General features: G+C 32.2%; 1 protein-coding gene across 1 annotated transcript in view; it reads left to right on the top strand.

Annotated features, from left to right (window-relative positions):
• LOC132754345 (integrin alpha-6-like) overlaps positions 1-15,335 on the top strand; it is a 77,618-nt gene extending 62,283 nt beyond the window's left edge. The window contains exons 19-27 of the mRNA XM_060744963.1: positions 1,862-1,964; positions 3,023-3,142; positions 5,327-5,392; positions 10,463-10,597; positions 11,419-11,538; positions 12,592-12,696; positions 13,563-13,706; positions 14,768-14,813; positions 14,866-15,335. Coding sequence (XP_060600946.1) covers positions 1,862-1,964; positions 3,023-3,142; positions 5,327-5,392; positions 10,463-10,597; positions 11,419-11,538; positions 12,592-12,696; positions 13,563-13,706; positions 14,768-14,813; positions 14,866-15,335 — 1,309 coding nt within the window. The remainder of the gene's footprint in view (positions 1-1,861; positions 1,965-3,022; positions 3,143-5,326; positions 5,393-10,462; positions 10,598-11,418; positions 11,539-12,591; positions 12,697-13,562; positions 13,707-14,767; positions 14,814-14,865) is intronic.
• Positions 15,336-15,567: the final 232 nt, after the last annotated feature.

Below are 15,567 nucleotides of genomic sequence, written 5' to 3' on the forward strand. Positions count from 1 at the left end.
AATGGTTTCATATATTGTAAAAATGAATTAATATATTGATAATTTGGTTTCATATAAGGACACTGGTTCCATTACATTGTTTTACTTTGGTTCCATATATTGAATAATTGGTATCATATATTGTAATAACAACTCATATATTTGATACTTTGGCTCATACATTTGATAAAATGGTTTCATATATTGAAAAATGAATAAATATATTGATAATTTGGTTTTATATAAGGACACCTGGTTCCATACATTGTTACTTGGTTCCATATATTGAATTATTGGTATCATATTTAGTTGTAATAACAACTCATATATGCTACTTTGGTTCCATACATTTGAAAAATGGTTTATATATTGTATAAATAAATTAATATATTGATAATTTGGTTTCAAATTAAGGACACCTGGTGCCATACATTGTTATTTGGTTCATATATTGAATTATTGGTATCATTATATTTATCAATAACCAACTTCATATATTGCTACTTTGGTCATACATTGATAAAATGTTTCATATATTGTAAAAAATGAATTTAATATATTGATAATTCGGTTTCATATAAGGACCATTGGTTCATACATGGCTTACTTTTGGTATCCATATATTGAAGAATTGGAATCATATATTGAGCAAAATCAACTTATATATTGCTAACTCGGTTTCATACACTGACAGTATGGTTTCATATATTGTAACTGTGGATTAATATAATGGATTCCGGTTAAATAAGAAGGTGTTTTCAATTCATATATAGTCGAAGTGAACTCATATATTATCCAAATGGTTAAATAAATTGAAAAAGAACAATATAAGACAGCCATGGCTTTCCATAGGCAGCGTTTATTTGTTTATGTCGTGTTAGAATCGAAATAATATATCCCAATCGGTGATTTTATCGCTGGATAACATCACTGTTTGTCGTTCGGATGCGCATCATTATATCACTCGGGCTACGCCCTCGTGATATAATTCCTCGCATCCGAACTCCAAACAGTGATGTTATTGAGCGATAAAATCACAGTTTGGGATATATTATTTCTTAAATGACTTTGGGGTCACTAGGTCAGAGGTCAAAGTCACAGGCTTCTGAAATGTCAGAATTGTTTCCGCTCATTTCCTTGAAAACTATTGATAACAAAGTCTTTATGTTTCACATATTGAGTATTTATATGTGGTAGATGACCCCTATAGATTTTTGGGTCACTAGATCGAAGGTCAAAGTCACAGGTGCCTTAAATGTCAAAACCGTTTCCGCTTATTATCTTGAAAACTATTTATCACAGAAACTTCATATTTCACATATTGATACATATTGGTTGGTCGTAACTAGTTTATGTACCCTATTGATGTTTGCATCACTATGGTAAATATCAAGGGCACAGGGGCCTTAATTAAATGTCAGAATGGTGTCTGCTCATTATCTTGAAAACTATTTATCACAAAGTCTTCATATTTCACATACTGAATAGCCATATGCAGTACATGACCCCGATAGAGTATGGGATCACTATAGTCCAAATGCAAGGTCACAGCGGCCTTAAATGTAATGTAATTTATATTTAACATATTGATTAGTCATAATGGGGTCAAAGGTCAAGGTCATTATGCTTAACACATTGATTGGTTATAACTAAGAGGTCATTATTTTCCACTTCCATGTACAATGTACCCATTTATGGCAAGTTTCTATAACAAAAGTACCAATAATATGAGTCAAGGGCTAGAAGGGGGGACATATGTGTCGTTCGATATTTCCTGTTTATTTTTTAATTAATAAAAAGTCATATTACGTAGCTTTATACACTTTTATATATTCAGTCACTGTAAAGCCAATGAGTCTATTATCTTAACATTTTGTTATAGAATTGCAGAACCTGACAGTGCCATCTTCTCGTGTAATGTTCGCGAAGACAGTGCTATTAAAAACGAGGTTATAATTGGAAAATCAGTGAAACATACTTATACAGTAAGTCAAATTCTGTGAACCATATTTATTATATCATTTCAAATTTGTGAACAGTAATATATATGTACTTCACAGTCTCACCTTATTTACATTGGACCCTAGGTTTCTATCTAAGATGTTAAGTTTTAAAATATGAACATATATAATTTCAAACATTTTGCACAAACATAACTATAATACATGCAATAATTACTTACACAATACATTAATTAAGAATGATGAGATTCAAAAGCATGAAATTCTGATAAAGGTATCTCCCTACAAGAGACCCGTGGTGACATTTCAACTTCTTGAATTATCGGGTTCAAATTCACAAATTTAAAATTTCAACTTCATATATCCACAATTTCAACTTTTTGAATTCACGATTTCAACCTTTTGAATTCACGGTTTCAACTTCTTGAATAACGATTTCATCATACAGAATTCACGATTTAAACTTCTTGAATCACGTTTTCATCATACAGAATTCACGATTTAAACTTCTTGAATTCACAATTTCATTTTCTTGAATTCACAATTTCATCATACAGAATTCACGATTTCAAGTTAACTTTATGAATTCACGATTTCATCTTCTGAATTCTCAGTCTTAGCTTTGTTCAGTTGAAATGTCCACACCGCTCTTTCATTTTTCCTGGCATGTAATTTGTTACTACTTTTTGATTTTCATGGATATGTTTTAAGATGGAGAGTATTCTAAAGACATGAATTTAAAATGAAAAACACAGAAGTGCCATTATAGAGAGCTAAAATAATAAAATTTCAGAGTTATAATAGGTTTGATTGAATATCTTGCTATAATATAAATGTATGTGAAAAAAATTATAATAGAAATGTTAATGAGCCGTTTAGTTTGCCACTTTACTGCTATGGGGACCCTCAGTGGTGTATTGTTAAACTACTGTTGTTAACGTCACTTCCGACATTACATTGTTTTTGTTGTTTTCTCTAATATATGACTGTTGGTCAGTAAAAGTCAAATCTGGAAAATGCAATTCATTTTGTTATTAATATACACCCCATAATTATATTCCTGTAATTTATTTTTACCCCAGATTTACAACAATGGTCCAGACAGTGTAGAATCATCTGAGATCACGATTTTATGGCCATACGAGACAGCTAGTAAATATCCTCATGGTAAACATCTCCTGTATCTAATGAAGCCACCACAGGTTTGTATACCAGTATAAGTGTTATAATTATATTCACGTCTCATTGTATCGATCACTATGTAATATGGTTGGTTAAAAATCATGCTGAAAATATTTAGTTATCTTTTGAGGCTTTCTTGACTGTCGGATCTTTTGAGTCTTTCTTTACTGTCATATTTTTTAAGCCTTTCTGTACTGCCTGATCTTTTTAGCATTTCTTTACTGTCAGATCTTTTGAGCCTTTCTTTACTGTCAGATCTTTTGCGACTTTCTTTACTGTCGGATTTCTTTAGCCTATCTTTAATGTGGTATATTTTGAGCCTTTCTTTACTGTCAGATTTTTTGAGCCTTTCTTTACTGTCAGATCTTTTGAGCCTTTCTTTACTGTCGGGCTTTCTGAGACTTTCTTTACTCTGGTATCTTTTGAGCCTTTCTTTACTGTCTGCTCTTTTGAGCCTTTCTTTATTGTCGGATCTTTTGAGACTTTCTTTACTCTGGTATCTTTTGAGCCTTTCTTTACTGTCTGCTCTTTTGAGCCTTTCTTAACTGTCTGCTCTTTTGAGACTTTCTTTACTGTCGGATCTTTTGAGACTTTCTTTACTGTCTGTTCTTTTGAGCCTTTCTTTACTGTCGGATCTTTTGAGACTTTTTTCACTCTGGTATCTTTGGAGCCTTTCTTTACTATCGGATCTTTTGAGCCTATCTTTACTCTGGTATCGTTGGAGCCTTTCTTTCTGTCGGATCTTTTGAGACTTTCTTTACTGTCGGATCTTTTGAGACTTTCTTTACTCTGGTATCTTTGGAGCCTTTCTTTACTGTCGGATCTTTTGAGACTTTCTTTACTGTCGGATCTTTTGAGACTTTCTTAACTGTCGGATCTTTTGAGCCTACCTTACTCTTGTATCTTTGGAGCCTTTTTTACTGTCGGCTCAAATGATACTTGGAATACCCATTTATCTTTTTAGCCGCTCATTACTGTGTGGTCAATTTCTGCTGAAATTTTCCAGTTATCTTTCGAGACCCTCCTTATTCTGCATATTCTGCTGAAAATATCTTTCTAAGGCAAAGGGTTAAAATCCCTCTGAAAAAAGTTACATTTGTTGTTCAAATCCTATTAAAGATGTGACTTAGGTATCCATCCATGTTGCAGAGGAAAAATAGATTTATTGAGATCCACCTTCTGCCTTAAATAATGTTCCTTTTGGAATTACATGTATCTTAACCAGAAAAACTTGAAAATTGCCATAAAATCTATAACCTTGTTGGAAAAAATTTTGTAAGTACAACTGAAGAAGAGTAAAATTTGAGAAAAGTACAATAAAAATATGCATGATAATAGCAGTATAAAACAAGAATTATTGTATGCACCATTCAATATAGAAAAGATAGCCTGTAAAATCTATTTTCTGTATCTGTATAATGGTTATTCAGTAATGTCGACTGAATTGTTAAACCTATTTTTTATGTCTTATTATGTTGATTTATTCTTGTTTAGATTAATGAGCTCAATAAAAGATACATTTCTACAGAGACATTGTATAAAATATGTTTGAAACTTTTACACATTTCTTAATATTTTGGTAGATTAATTTTTTAACGATAAAAACCATTTCATTTACATTACGGAAGGTTCTTAAAATAAATGTATGTGATACATTGTAAAAATATATTTCGAAATATTTTTTTTTTCAAATTTCTAATCACATTTGGGTACGAAATTTATTTGTGAGTGAATACAGCTGTCATCGATAGAAACAATATCGACGTATCGTTTATATTTTTCTGTCGATCAATAATCGATGCACATTAAAAAAATCGATAATTTTGGCTTATTAAACAAATGTCTAGAAATAAGGAAAATTCACCAAAACATATACAGAAGCGGGTTCCCATGTCTAACATTATTTGTTGTAACATAGTGGAAATATTTCACAGCAATGGTGACAAAAAAATGGTCTGGATAAAAGTCATGAAATGGGCTTTTATAAACAAGATATTGAACAGAACTTGTTTTTCAACTTAAGTCATTTAGATAGGTAAAAAAGTGATTGACAGACATGTAATGTTAGGTAATTATTGATATATCGGTGTATCGTTGACATTTGTCATCTGAAATCGATAAATCTTTAATATGCCTTGCCTTGAATCAATGACAGCTCTTAGATAATGTATGATATATACCATTTGCATTTACATTAAATTCAGGTTCTTAATGGAGGTGATGCCACGTGTTATGATCGACCCGATATTGTCAATGTTAAAGGTGTAGCGGTAAGTAAAATATCATTTTTCAAACAAAAACAAATGATTGTGAAATCATCAATATATATTCTTGATTTAAAATTTGCTAGATATTATGTTTCTAAATCATACATTTTATTTAATATTAATGATATACTTGGTTTGTGAATTGACAAAAAGGAAATATCCTTGTAATGACTAATCAATTATCATTGAATGTTAATGTTGTAAAATGATGAATGCTATTTTGATAATGTGATGTGATAAAAGTAAAAAGGCATACATTATCTCTAATTTAGGAAGAAATTAAGCTTCTAGTTGAAGACATTTATTCATGCTGAAGAATGTTTATATTTAACCCTAAACTGCTGGAACTAAATGTGATAAGCTATTGTCCCCAGTATAGAGCCAGGCCAGCCTGAAAATCACTGCAGTCTGGACAGAATCTAGTCAGGCCGGCCTGAATACCACTGCAGTCCGGACATAATCTAGAGTCAGGCAGGCCTGAATATCAGGCCAGTCCTTACAGAATCATATTCTACACTGTTGGCTGACCAAATTTAAAATTTATACTATCAAATGTAAGATATAGTATAGCACCCTTGACGTCCAAATTTTCAACGTCGACGTTCTTGAAATGGACATTACAATACTACCATTTACCTAAGTTGAAATAAATTAAATTACTTAATTATAGAAAAAATATGCATTTATTATTGATTAAAAAAATTATTAACAAAAAAACTAAAACAAGCATTTTTGGGACCGTCCGGGTTTGGTGGTCCGCAATCAGTAGCCAACTGTATAGAGTCTCTACAGATTTCACAAAACTGCTGACTGGACAGGCTCTGTACTGATGGCACGGGCAATTTACTATCACCGACTGTGTCCAAAGGGTAAAATAAAATATATCATATAAATGCCAGAATTTTAATGATTTCACAATAAGTTGTTTGGCTGTTGTTTCTTTTTAAATAATAAACTAAAAGCTTGAAAGTTTGTTGAGATGCCTTTTTGTTACAAGTTACAGTTAATTGTTGTAATTATATTTAAGTTAACGATACTAACATTCAGGGGTTTTGATTAAAAATGAAATACTACATAAAAAAGATAATTATTAAGAATATTGTCACATTATTGCAGTAGCGAGTTAAGTCCTTCTTAATTTAATATGGAGTTAACCAGTTATTGCACTAAGGTGACAATATGTTTGAGAATACAGTACATCCTCTTCAGAACAGCCCTTTGTAAACTAATCAGAGCAATCACCCTACAATAACATTATTTTTTTCCCAAAGGAAGGCTTTGGAATAGATTAAACCACATTGTTTCCCAAAGGGTTCTGCTGTACACGGGTTGTACTGTGTAATGTGATTAAAATACTATATAACATAATATTCATTATTGCATATTTATGCATTCAAAGTATAACCATAAATATAACCATGCCCACAAGCCAATTTAAGTCCAGAGGCTAATATCACTTCTAACATAGAGATATATATTATCTACATTATTTTGCTGTTTGACATTGCCTGCATTACAAAGCATGCAAACAATTACATATATATGCTTTTTTATTGTAAGCTTGAGAATTCATCATAAAATGTTTGTCTTCTCTGAAAGTAAAATATACAAGTTAAATTACTATTTACATTAATGCAACCTCATCACATAGCGATGGTAAGAATGTCTTACTGGTTAAAGTTAGAAATAAGGTGCGTTAGGTTTCCCTCCATCAGTAAGAGTTCCTTAGGAAGAAACCTTCAAAAGTCTGCTACCTCCACCAGTATAGGCTTCTTTTCCAGTTTGGTATAAAGTAAGAAAGCAGGCACCTGTAGTAAAACTTGAAAGTCTTTATTTTATATTTACAGCATCTGAAATAAATTTATAAGTAAGATGTTGAGTATTCATAAGCTGTGGTTCCGAATTCAACAATTTGCATCATGTTAAGAGTATTTATTCTTTGCAGAAGATATTTATCATGTCAAGTAGAAATAAAAACAAGCATTCAATGGAAGTTAAAACGTAAATGTAACTTTATTAATAAGTGATTTATTTGATGTATTTTAAGTCATGCAAATATTATTTAAGTGATTTATTTGATAAATCTCAGCCATGCAAATATTACTCTAACTGATTTGTTCATTACAAGTCATGTAAAGGCCTCAACAGACGGTAGGATTTTGAAGTACAACAACAATTAAAACTAAGATGTACAGGCAAATCTTAATATGTGAAGGCTACTATTTCTTGAATTCGGAAACCTTAAGTCTAGATGTAAGTGATAGGACATGTTCTATTTTGAAAATCTTGTCGTACAGATTTCTACAGACCTCCCACAATGACAAGTTACAGATTACCAAATTATCTCCTGATAATGGGTGTAATGAATGAAATTCCAGAACAATTAGGACTAACAGGTAAACATAGTAGTAAGATGGGTTAAAAATGATGTTGAAAAACTCTTCAGGAGACCCAAAGTTGTGTTTTGTTCGAATCCCATATAATTCCGAAAATGATTATGTCACGGTATTGAACTGTTCTTAAATAAGGGGAGGGGAGGTATTTTGTAGGCGGCTGGATAGCCTAGTCAGTAGAGCCACAGTACGGTATTCCGAGGGTCCCAGGTTTGAGTCTCGGTCAGGCTTCACATTAAAAATATATATTTATTTTTTTAATCGAGGTGTTTCAATCATTACTCATGGCGAAAAAAGTATTTAGTAAGTAAAGTATGTAAGGGATCAATTGGGAGGGAACTTTTTTTACCTGAGATGAGCTCTTATCTCTAATTAGTGTTGTACAACTAAATCCTACCGTCTGTTAAGGCCTTAAGCATATTAATGAACAATTCATTCAATATTTTCAGCGGTGCAAATATTTTTTAAGTGATTTATTAGATACTTAAAAAAATTAAGCCATACGAATATTATTTAAGTAATTTAATCAATATGCTTAAACAGGCTTAACATATTAAAATATACCCAAATTATCAATACTAGATACATATCATTCACCTGTGGCAAAATACTTAGTGCAAATCAGTTGTTTCCACTTCTTTTCTCATAAGCTTATCAAAAACTCTTTGATCACACCAGGGTACCCTTTATTGCCAGGGTTTCCTTCTTTAGTTAAGCTAGAAAATTGAAATTGGCATAATGCATGACAGCACAAAATGACCGCCAGAGCTAAAAATATAAAAAATCTTGTCTGGCCTTCACATGTCAAACTACTGGTGGGATTTCAACCAACCATTACAGGAGTAATTAGTACCATCCCTAGTTGTGCACGTCACCGGCACGTTCCGCATGCTGTACAAAATGGCCACCAGAGCTAAAAATCGAAAAATCTTGTCTTGCCTTCACAGGCCAAACTACCGGTTGGATTTCGACCAAACATTACAGGAGTTATCAGTACAATCCCTAGGTGTGCACGTCACAGCACGTTTTGCTTAGCTGCACAAAAGGTCACCAGAGCTCAAAGTAGAAAAATCTTGTACTGCCATCACAGGTCAAACTACTGGTTGGATTTCAACCAAACCTTACAGTGATTATCAGTACCATAGTTGTGTACTTCCCCGGCACGTTTGGCTTCGCTGAACAAAATGGCCACCAGAGCTAAATAAAGAAAAAAAATTGTCCTGCCATCACAGGTCAAACTGCCAGTGATATTTCAACCACCCTTTACAATAGTGATTAGTACCGCCCTTTGTTTTGCAGGTGCACGGCACATTTGACGTCGCTGCATAAAATGGCCGCTAAAACTAAAAATAGAAAAATCTTGTCCGGCCTTCACAGGTCAAATTACTGGTAGTAATTCAACTAAACTTTACAAGAGTGATCAGTACCCTGCCTTGCTTTGCAGGTGCCCGGCACATTCAAATTCGCTGCACAAAATGGCCGTCATAGCTTGAATTAGAAAAAAATATCCGGTCTTCTAAGGTCAAACTACTGGTGAAATTTTCAACCTTAAACTTTACAGGAGTGATCCGTACATACCTAGTTGTGCACGTCACAGGCACATTTCGCTTTGCTGCACAAAAAGGCCGCCAGAGCTAAAATTAGAAAAATCTTTTCTGGCCCTCAAACAAGGTCAAACTACTGATGGAATTCCAATCAAACTTTACAGGAGTGATCAATACCTTCTGTAGTTGTACTCGTCGCGCCAGTAATCACTTCACTGCACAAATGGCCGAGAGAGCTAAAAAAAATGAAAAGAAAAAAAAAAAAGAAAAAAAAAAAAAAAAAAAAAAAAAATGCTCTCTGGCTATCACAGGTCAAACTGCTGGCGGGATTTACACCAAATTTCAAAGGAGTTTAGTAACACCCCTAGTTGTGCATATCACAACATGATCCGCATTGCTGACAAAATTGTCGACAGAGATATGAATAGTAAAATCTTGCCAGGCTTTCACAGGCCAAGCTACTGGGGGATTTCAATGAAACATCACATGAGTGACCATACAAAGTTTTGGAGACATATGTTTGTGACTAAAACCCTTCTAGTTCCTTTTCGTTTTCCTATAAAGTAACAAACTAAATTTCAATGCAGTGCAAACCAGAGTTAGATTTCAAATACCATAATTTATATGTCATTTTTATGTAAAAGATAATTTGGGCAGAAGCATTAAATAAATATTGAAAGTCACAAGTAACAATTATTTTTCTTTTATGATCTTAAAAAGAGAGATAGAATAACAACTTGATTGTGATTACTTATTATTGCATCTCTTAGTGTGTGATATACACATAACTTTAAAAAAAATTTAGAAAGTGCAAAATTAAAAGAAAAATGTTAATGTTTGTTATGAATTAGTTACACTATTGGTTATAAATAGTAAGTTTGTTCATAATAATAAGTTTCCTGAAACTGGGATTACTTTTACAAGAATTTACAAGAATTTTGATAGGCAAAGGAAAGATTGTAATGCCTAAGATATAGTTTGATAGAGGTGAGCCTTAAAATGTTTCCCATGCTTCCCAGTGATTAGATTAGATCACTGAATCATGGGAAAATTGCAGGCCCTGTTCCACAGATTGATTTTAAACCCAGCAAACAATTTAAACATATTCCTAATGTACGGCTTTGTAACTATTGCAGGTTGAAAGTAGTGGGCCAGAAGATACAGTAAATAATGGTCAGCGTAGAAAACGACAGGCAGATACGTCAGATGAAAGACCTATGGAGATACGGGAGAATGAACCAAAGGTCGGAGAAGTTAACGTTGTTCTTTTTGTAAGTTTTATTCTGAGTATTTGTTCTATAATCCATTATATACTATAATGATGAAGTGAGTTAGAATATTTAATTTTCCTGAAATTTATAATGTTTGAAATATTATCAATATTACACATTGTGTATATTTCAAATTAATATTAATTACATTACTCATAATATTATACAAATAAGTTTGACATTACTTACAACAATATTTGTTGTTTCTTTATTCCTGTTTGTATGGAGAATTGCTCTTAAAAATAGAATAAAAATGCAAAATATAGCTTAAAAATACATGTTAATATTATTGAAAGTTGGTTTTGAAAGTGCATTAACTAATCAAGTTAATTCTGATTTAAATTTTGTAAAAAGTACAAGGTATAATGAGTATAGATTTTAATAATAACATCAAATGTTTCAATTTCCTTAACCTTTTTGAAAGAAAAACATTTTTTGTTATTTTTAAGAGGAACTGTATTTTCTATATCAGATCCTGAGTTATAATAGAACAGGTCAATTCAATTCAGTTTCAAATCAATATTTTATTGAGCATATAAACATATTTACAATGTTCTTTACCCACATTTATAACATGTAAGGCGATGACATTTTTTTACAATGAGAAGAGTATGATTATGTTATTACAATGAACTATAGAAATAAACCAATAACAACATTAGTACTAAAGTACATAAAATGAAAATTAATCATATCAGAACAAATGATTCATACTGTGGAGAGAATAATTTTCTCAATAGTGATTGCAAAATCAAACAAATTACATATTTGTTCTTTTAAAAAGCAGCATTTCTCATTAAAATTATAAATTTTAATTTCAGGAATGTGCCAAGGACCGGGCAAAATGTTACAAGATCAGATGTAAGATTGGTATACTGAATTCAGGTCAATCAGTGAAAATACAAATCAGAGCCAGACTCTGGGAAAACACATTAATAGAAGTAAGTTTTCGACAAAAATGAGTAAATGAGTAAAAAAATCATTTGAGTAAAAAGAGGTTAACACAAACTTTACCCTCAGTGTAATTAATCGAGGATCTATGGTAGTTCAGTCATTGAACCATGGTGTCCATTCTTGCCCGAGGTATTTCCTTATAAGGAAAAGCAGAACAGTTTCTGATGAATATGTGTAATGGATTGCCCTTGAATTGAAATTGGAATAGTTCATTAGTAATTTAAGAGTATTCGGTGTTATAACACTAGAACTATTATATGGATAGAAAATACTTTTCTCTTAACTAATATTTATATGGTTGTTATGGTTATACTTTTCTCTTAACTTAGTAGCATGGTTATATATTTATAATGTGAAATTAAATTTGGTGAGTGAAAATTTTGGATAAAAATGTATAATTATTGTGTCAATTGTTGTCACTTTTTAGCTCACCTGAGCTTTTATAATCATTGAATGTCCGTCGTCCGCCACATTTGTTTGTTAACAATTTAGAGGTCACATTTTTTCCTTAATCATCAACAAACGTTGTCATGATGCTTGTCCAGATAATTGCTCGGGCGAGTTCGAACTTGGGTAATCTAGGATGAAAAACTAGGTCACAGGAGCTACAAATAGTAAAATATTGATAACCCTCTATTGGCTATTGTTTTGATCCAAATATCCTGGAAATTGATTTGAAAGTTTGTTATGATGATTTCCAGATCAAGTTTGAATATGGGTTACCAAAGGTAAAAAACTAGGTCACACTGCCCAAATATAGAAAAACCTTGCTAACACTCGTTTGGTCACATTTTTGCCTCAATCATCATCAAACTATGTCAGGATGCTTTTCCAAGTATTTGCACAGATTACTTTGAACATATGCAATTTTGAATGAAAAACTAGGTCACAGGAGCTAAAATAATTGTTTGATGATTTCTAGGTCAAGTTGGAATATGGGTTACTTAGGGTCAAAAACTAGGTCACACTGCCTAAATATGGAAAAACCTTTTTAACACTCTAGTGTTCACATTTTTCTTGACCCTCTTGTTTTTAAACAGGATTATTCTGATGTAGACGAAGTACATATTAAATCAACTGGTACTATTCATATACGTCAAGAGATGAATGTGGTACAAAGTAACATACAAAATGATGAATATCAGGTTTGTTAATTTTATTGTTAAGTTGATGATTCATGAGCCTATTTATAAATTTACTTGTGGACCTTGCGCTGCTTTTGATGGAATGGCACAAGAGTGTCACATAGATAGTTCATTGATGATAACTTCCATTCAAACTGATGTGAGGATATTCCAAAATTTTCATAAAATAAAGGCAACGTTTTCAATTTCGCCATTTTAAGCGTTTTTGAAGGTCTACATTATTTCTTTTTTTTATTTGATCGCAAGGAACTTTGTCTTTTATTATCCCTCAATTTTTTGTAATGTTGATTTCCTATAGGCCACTTGGAGTTATTCTAACTGTTAAAGCAAGACCGACCTCGTTACTTAGAAATTTATACTGTTACAAGGTAACAGTACGTTTGAACAGTATAAAAGTCAAGTACTATGTTTTTTCCACTATAAAGTATTATAGATGACAGTATTTGCTTGGGGAAATAAAATAAATACCACATGGGTTTGTGAGAAACAATAAAAATATCATCCCACGTAAAAAAACTTAACAGTATTTTCCTCAGGATGATATTTATACTGTTACCCACAAACCCATGTGTTATTTATATAATATCTTTGAGATAGTCACTACTACATTATGTTAAAATGTGTTTTACAAATTATTCATACATTCTTACTCAATTCAGATCTTAAGATTTATGAGCTATACTATTCTGAGAATAGGGAGAACTGTTTTACCCGCCAAGATGTCGGCATCACAATTAAGCTTATTTTTGGCGTGAAAGTTGGTATTTCCTTTGATATTAGTCTTAGCTTTATTATGTCATATTTTATGAAAATTAAAATGATAAAAGAGCTACCTGAAATTACTGCCATATGTACTTATATTACAGGCAACAACTATAGTTATTCCAAGCTTAATTACATGTATTGTTAAAGAGAAGCCACTGGCATGGTGGATATATGCTCTTTCTGTGCTTGGGGGTCTTTTTGGAGGTCTTTTTGTCCTTATTTTACTTACCTTATGTTTGTGGAAGGTAAGAACGTTTTTTATACAATCGTCATATATCATTTTCTCTTTTTAGCTCACTTGAGCTAGCTCAGTGTGAGCTTTTAGGATCGTTGAATGTCCGTCTTCCGTCGTCTGTCGTCCGTTCACATTTGTTCTTTAACACTCTAGCGGTCACATTTTCGCCTCAATCATCATCAAACCTTAGGATGCTTGTCTATAGGTAATTGTTCGGATAAGTTCCAACATGGGTCACAGCTTGTTAACACTCTAATGGCTACTCACACTACTACACACTACTCAAATATGGAAAAACCTTGTTAACACTCTAGTGGTCACATTTTTGGCTCAATTGTCATTTAACTCAGGATGCTTGTCTAGGTAATTGCTCGGATTAGTTCTACGGGTCAGGTGAGCGATCTAGGGCCATCTTGGCCCTCTTGTTTGTACAATTCAGCGCTTCATTACATTTTTTCTGAGAAAAATCCTATGTTATTATATTTTATCCTTAAGATTAATAAAAAGAATTAAAAGCCGGAAAGGGCTACATGGAAACAGTAAAGCATATAGTTGTTAATACTTTCTATCATATTCATGTTACTCTATGAGTTAAACAAATGGTATAAAATAGGGACATATTTGGACAAGTGGTTAATGTTGCTGACTTTAAATCAGTCACTCTTTTACTGCAATTTTTCTGCATGTGAGGCAGCTATTCCGGTAAATTACAGGTCAGTGGTTAGACTCAGTTGCCTATTCATGCAAAGGGGCACCAGTAGTATTAATCCACCAGTACACCACTATAGTTAGAAAGTTCCCAACATTATGACCATTACAATGCTGGTGTTAAAGAATTGTAATCATTGACATTATAGTTGGTATAACTCGTGACCATCATGTTATACTTTCAGTGATTATTTCCACATTTTGCATTTTTTTGTCTAATTAAAGTAATATTAAAAAAAGTGTATTGATAGTGTTGATTTTCCTAGGCGTTTTTGAAACGATACGAAGTGAAATGAAGATACCTTTTTACAATTACAGTGTAGATTTAGCATGATAAATACTATATATTCATTTATTTTTCAGTGTGGATTTTTTAAGAGGAAAAGATATAATGAAGTGTCTTCTTACAGTAGAAAAGAAGAAAAATATATTAGACAATCCCTTAAAAAGTACTAAGGTAGAGACTAAGAAGGATGATATAGATAACCCCTTATGTAAGACTAAGGTAGAGACTCAGAAGGAGGATATAGATAATCCCTTTCATAACACTCAGGTAGAGACAAAGAAGGAGGATATAGATAATCCCTTATATAAGACTATAGTAGAGACTAAGGAGGATATAGATAATCCCTTGTATAAGACTATAGTAGAGACTAAGGAGGATATAGATAATCCATTATATAAGACTATGGTGGAGACTAAGAAGGAGGATATAGATAATTCCTTACATAACACTAAAGTAGAGATTAAGAAGGAGGATATAGATAATCCCTTATATAAGACTATGGTAGAGACTAAGGAGTATATAGATAATCCCTTGTATAAGACTATGGTAGAGACTAAGAAGGAGGATATAGATAATTCCTTACATAACACTCAAGTAGAGCCTGAGAAGGAGGATATAGAAAATCCCTACATGACACTACCGTAGAGACTAAGAAGCAGTATATAGATAATCCCTTACATAATACTAAGGTTGTAGCAGAGTTGTATTCAAATATTTAAATATTTACCATGATTTAAGAGGAAATAATTTCCTTCTGCAAACGTTTGATAATTTTAACAAGATATTATAACACAAAAACCAATTTCACTGTTTTATAATCATGTTTAATCAATTCATAAATCATGAACTGAAATTAACTATTATAGACAAACTGTTA

Source organism: Ruditapes philippinarum, unplaced genomic scaffold (genome assembly GCF_026571515.1).
Source record: "Ruditapes philippinarum isolate M1 unplaced genomic scaffold, ASM2657151v2 ctg496_1_1_1_1, whole genome shotgun sequence".
In the NCBI taxonomy this organism is placed as follows: domain Eukaryota; kingdom Metazoa; phylum Mollusca; class Bivalvia; order Venerida; family Veneridae; genus Ruditapes; species Ruditapes philippinarum.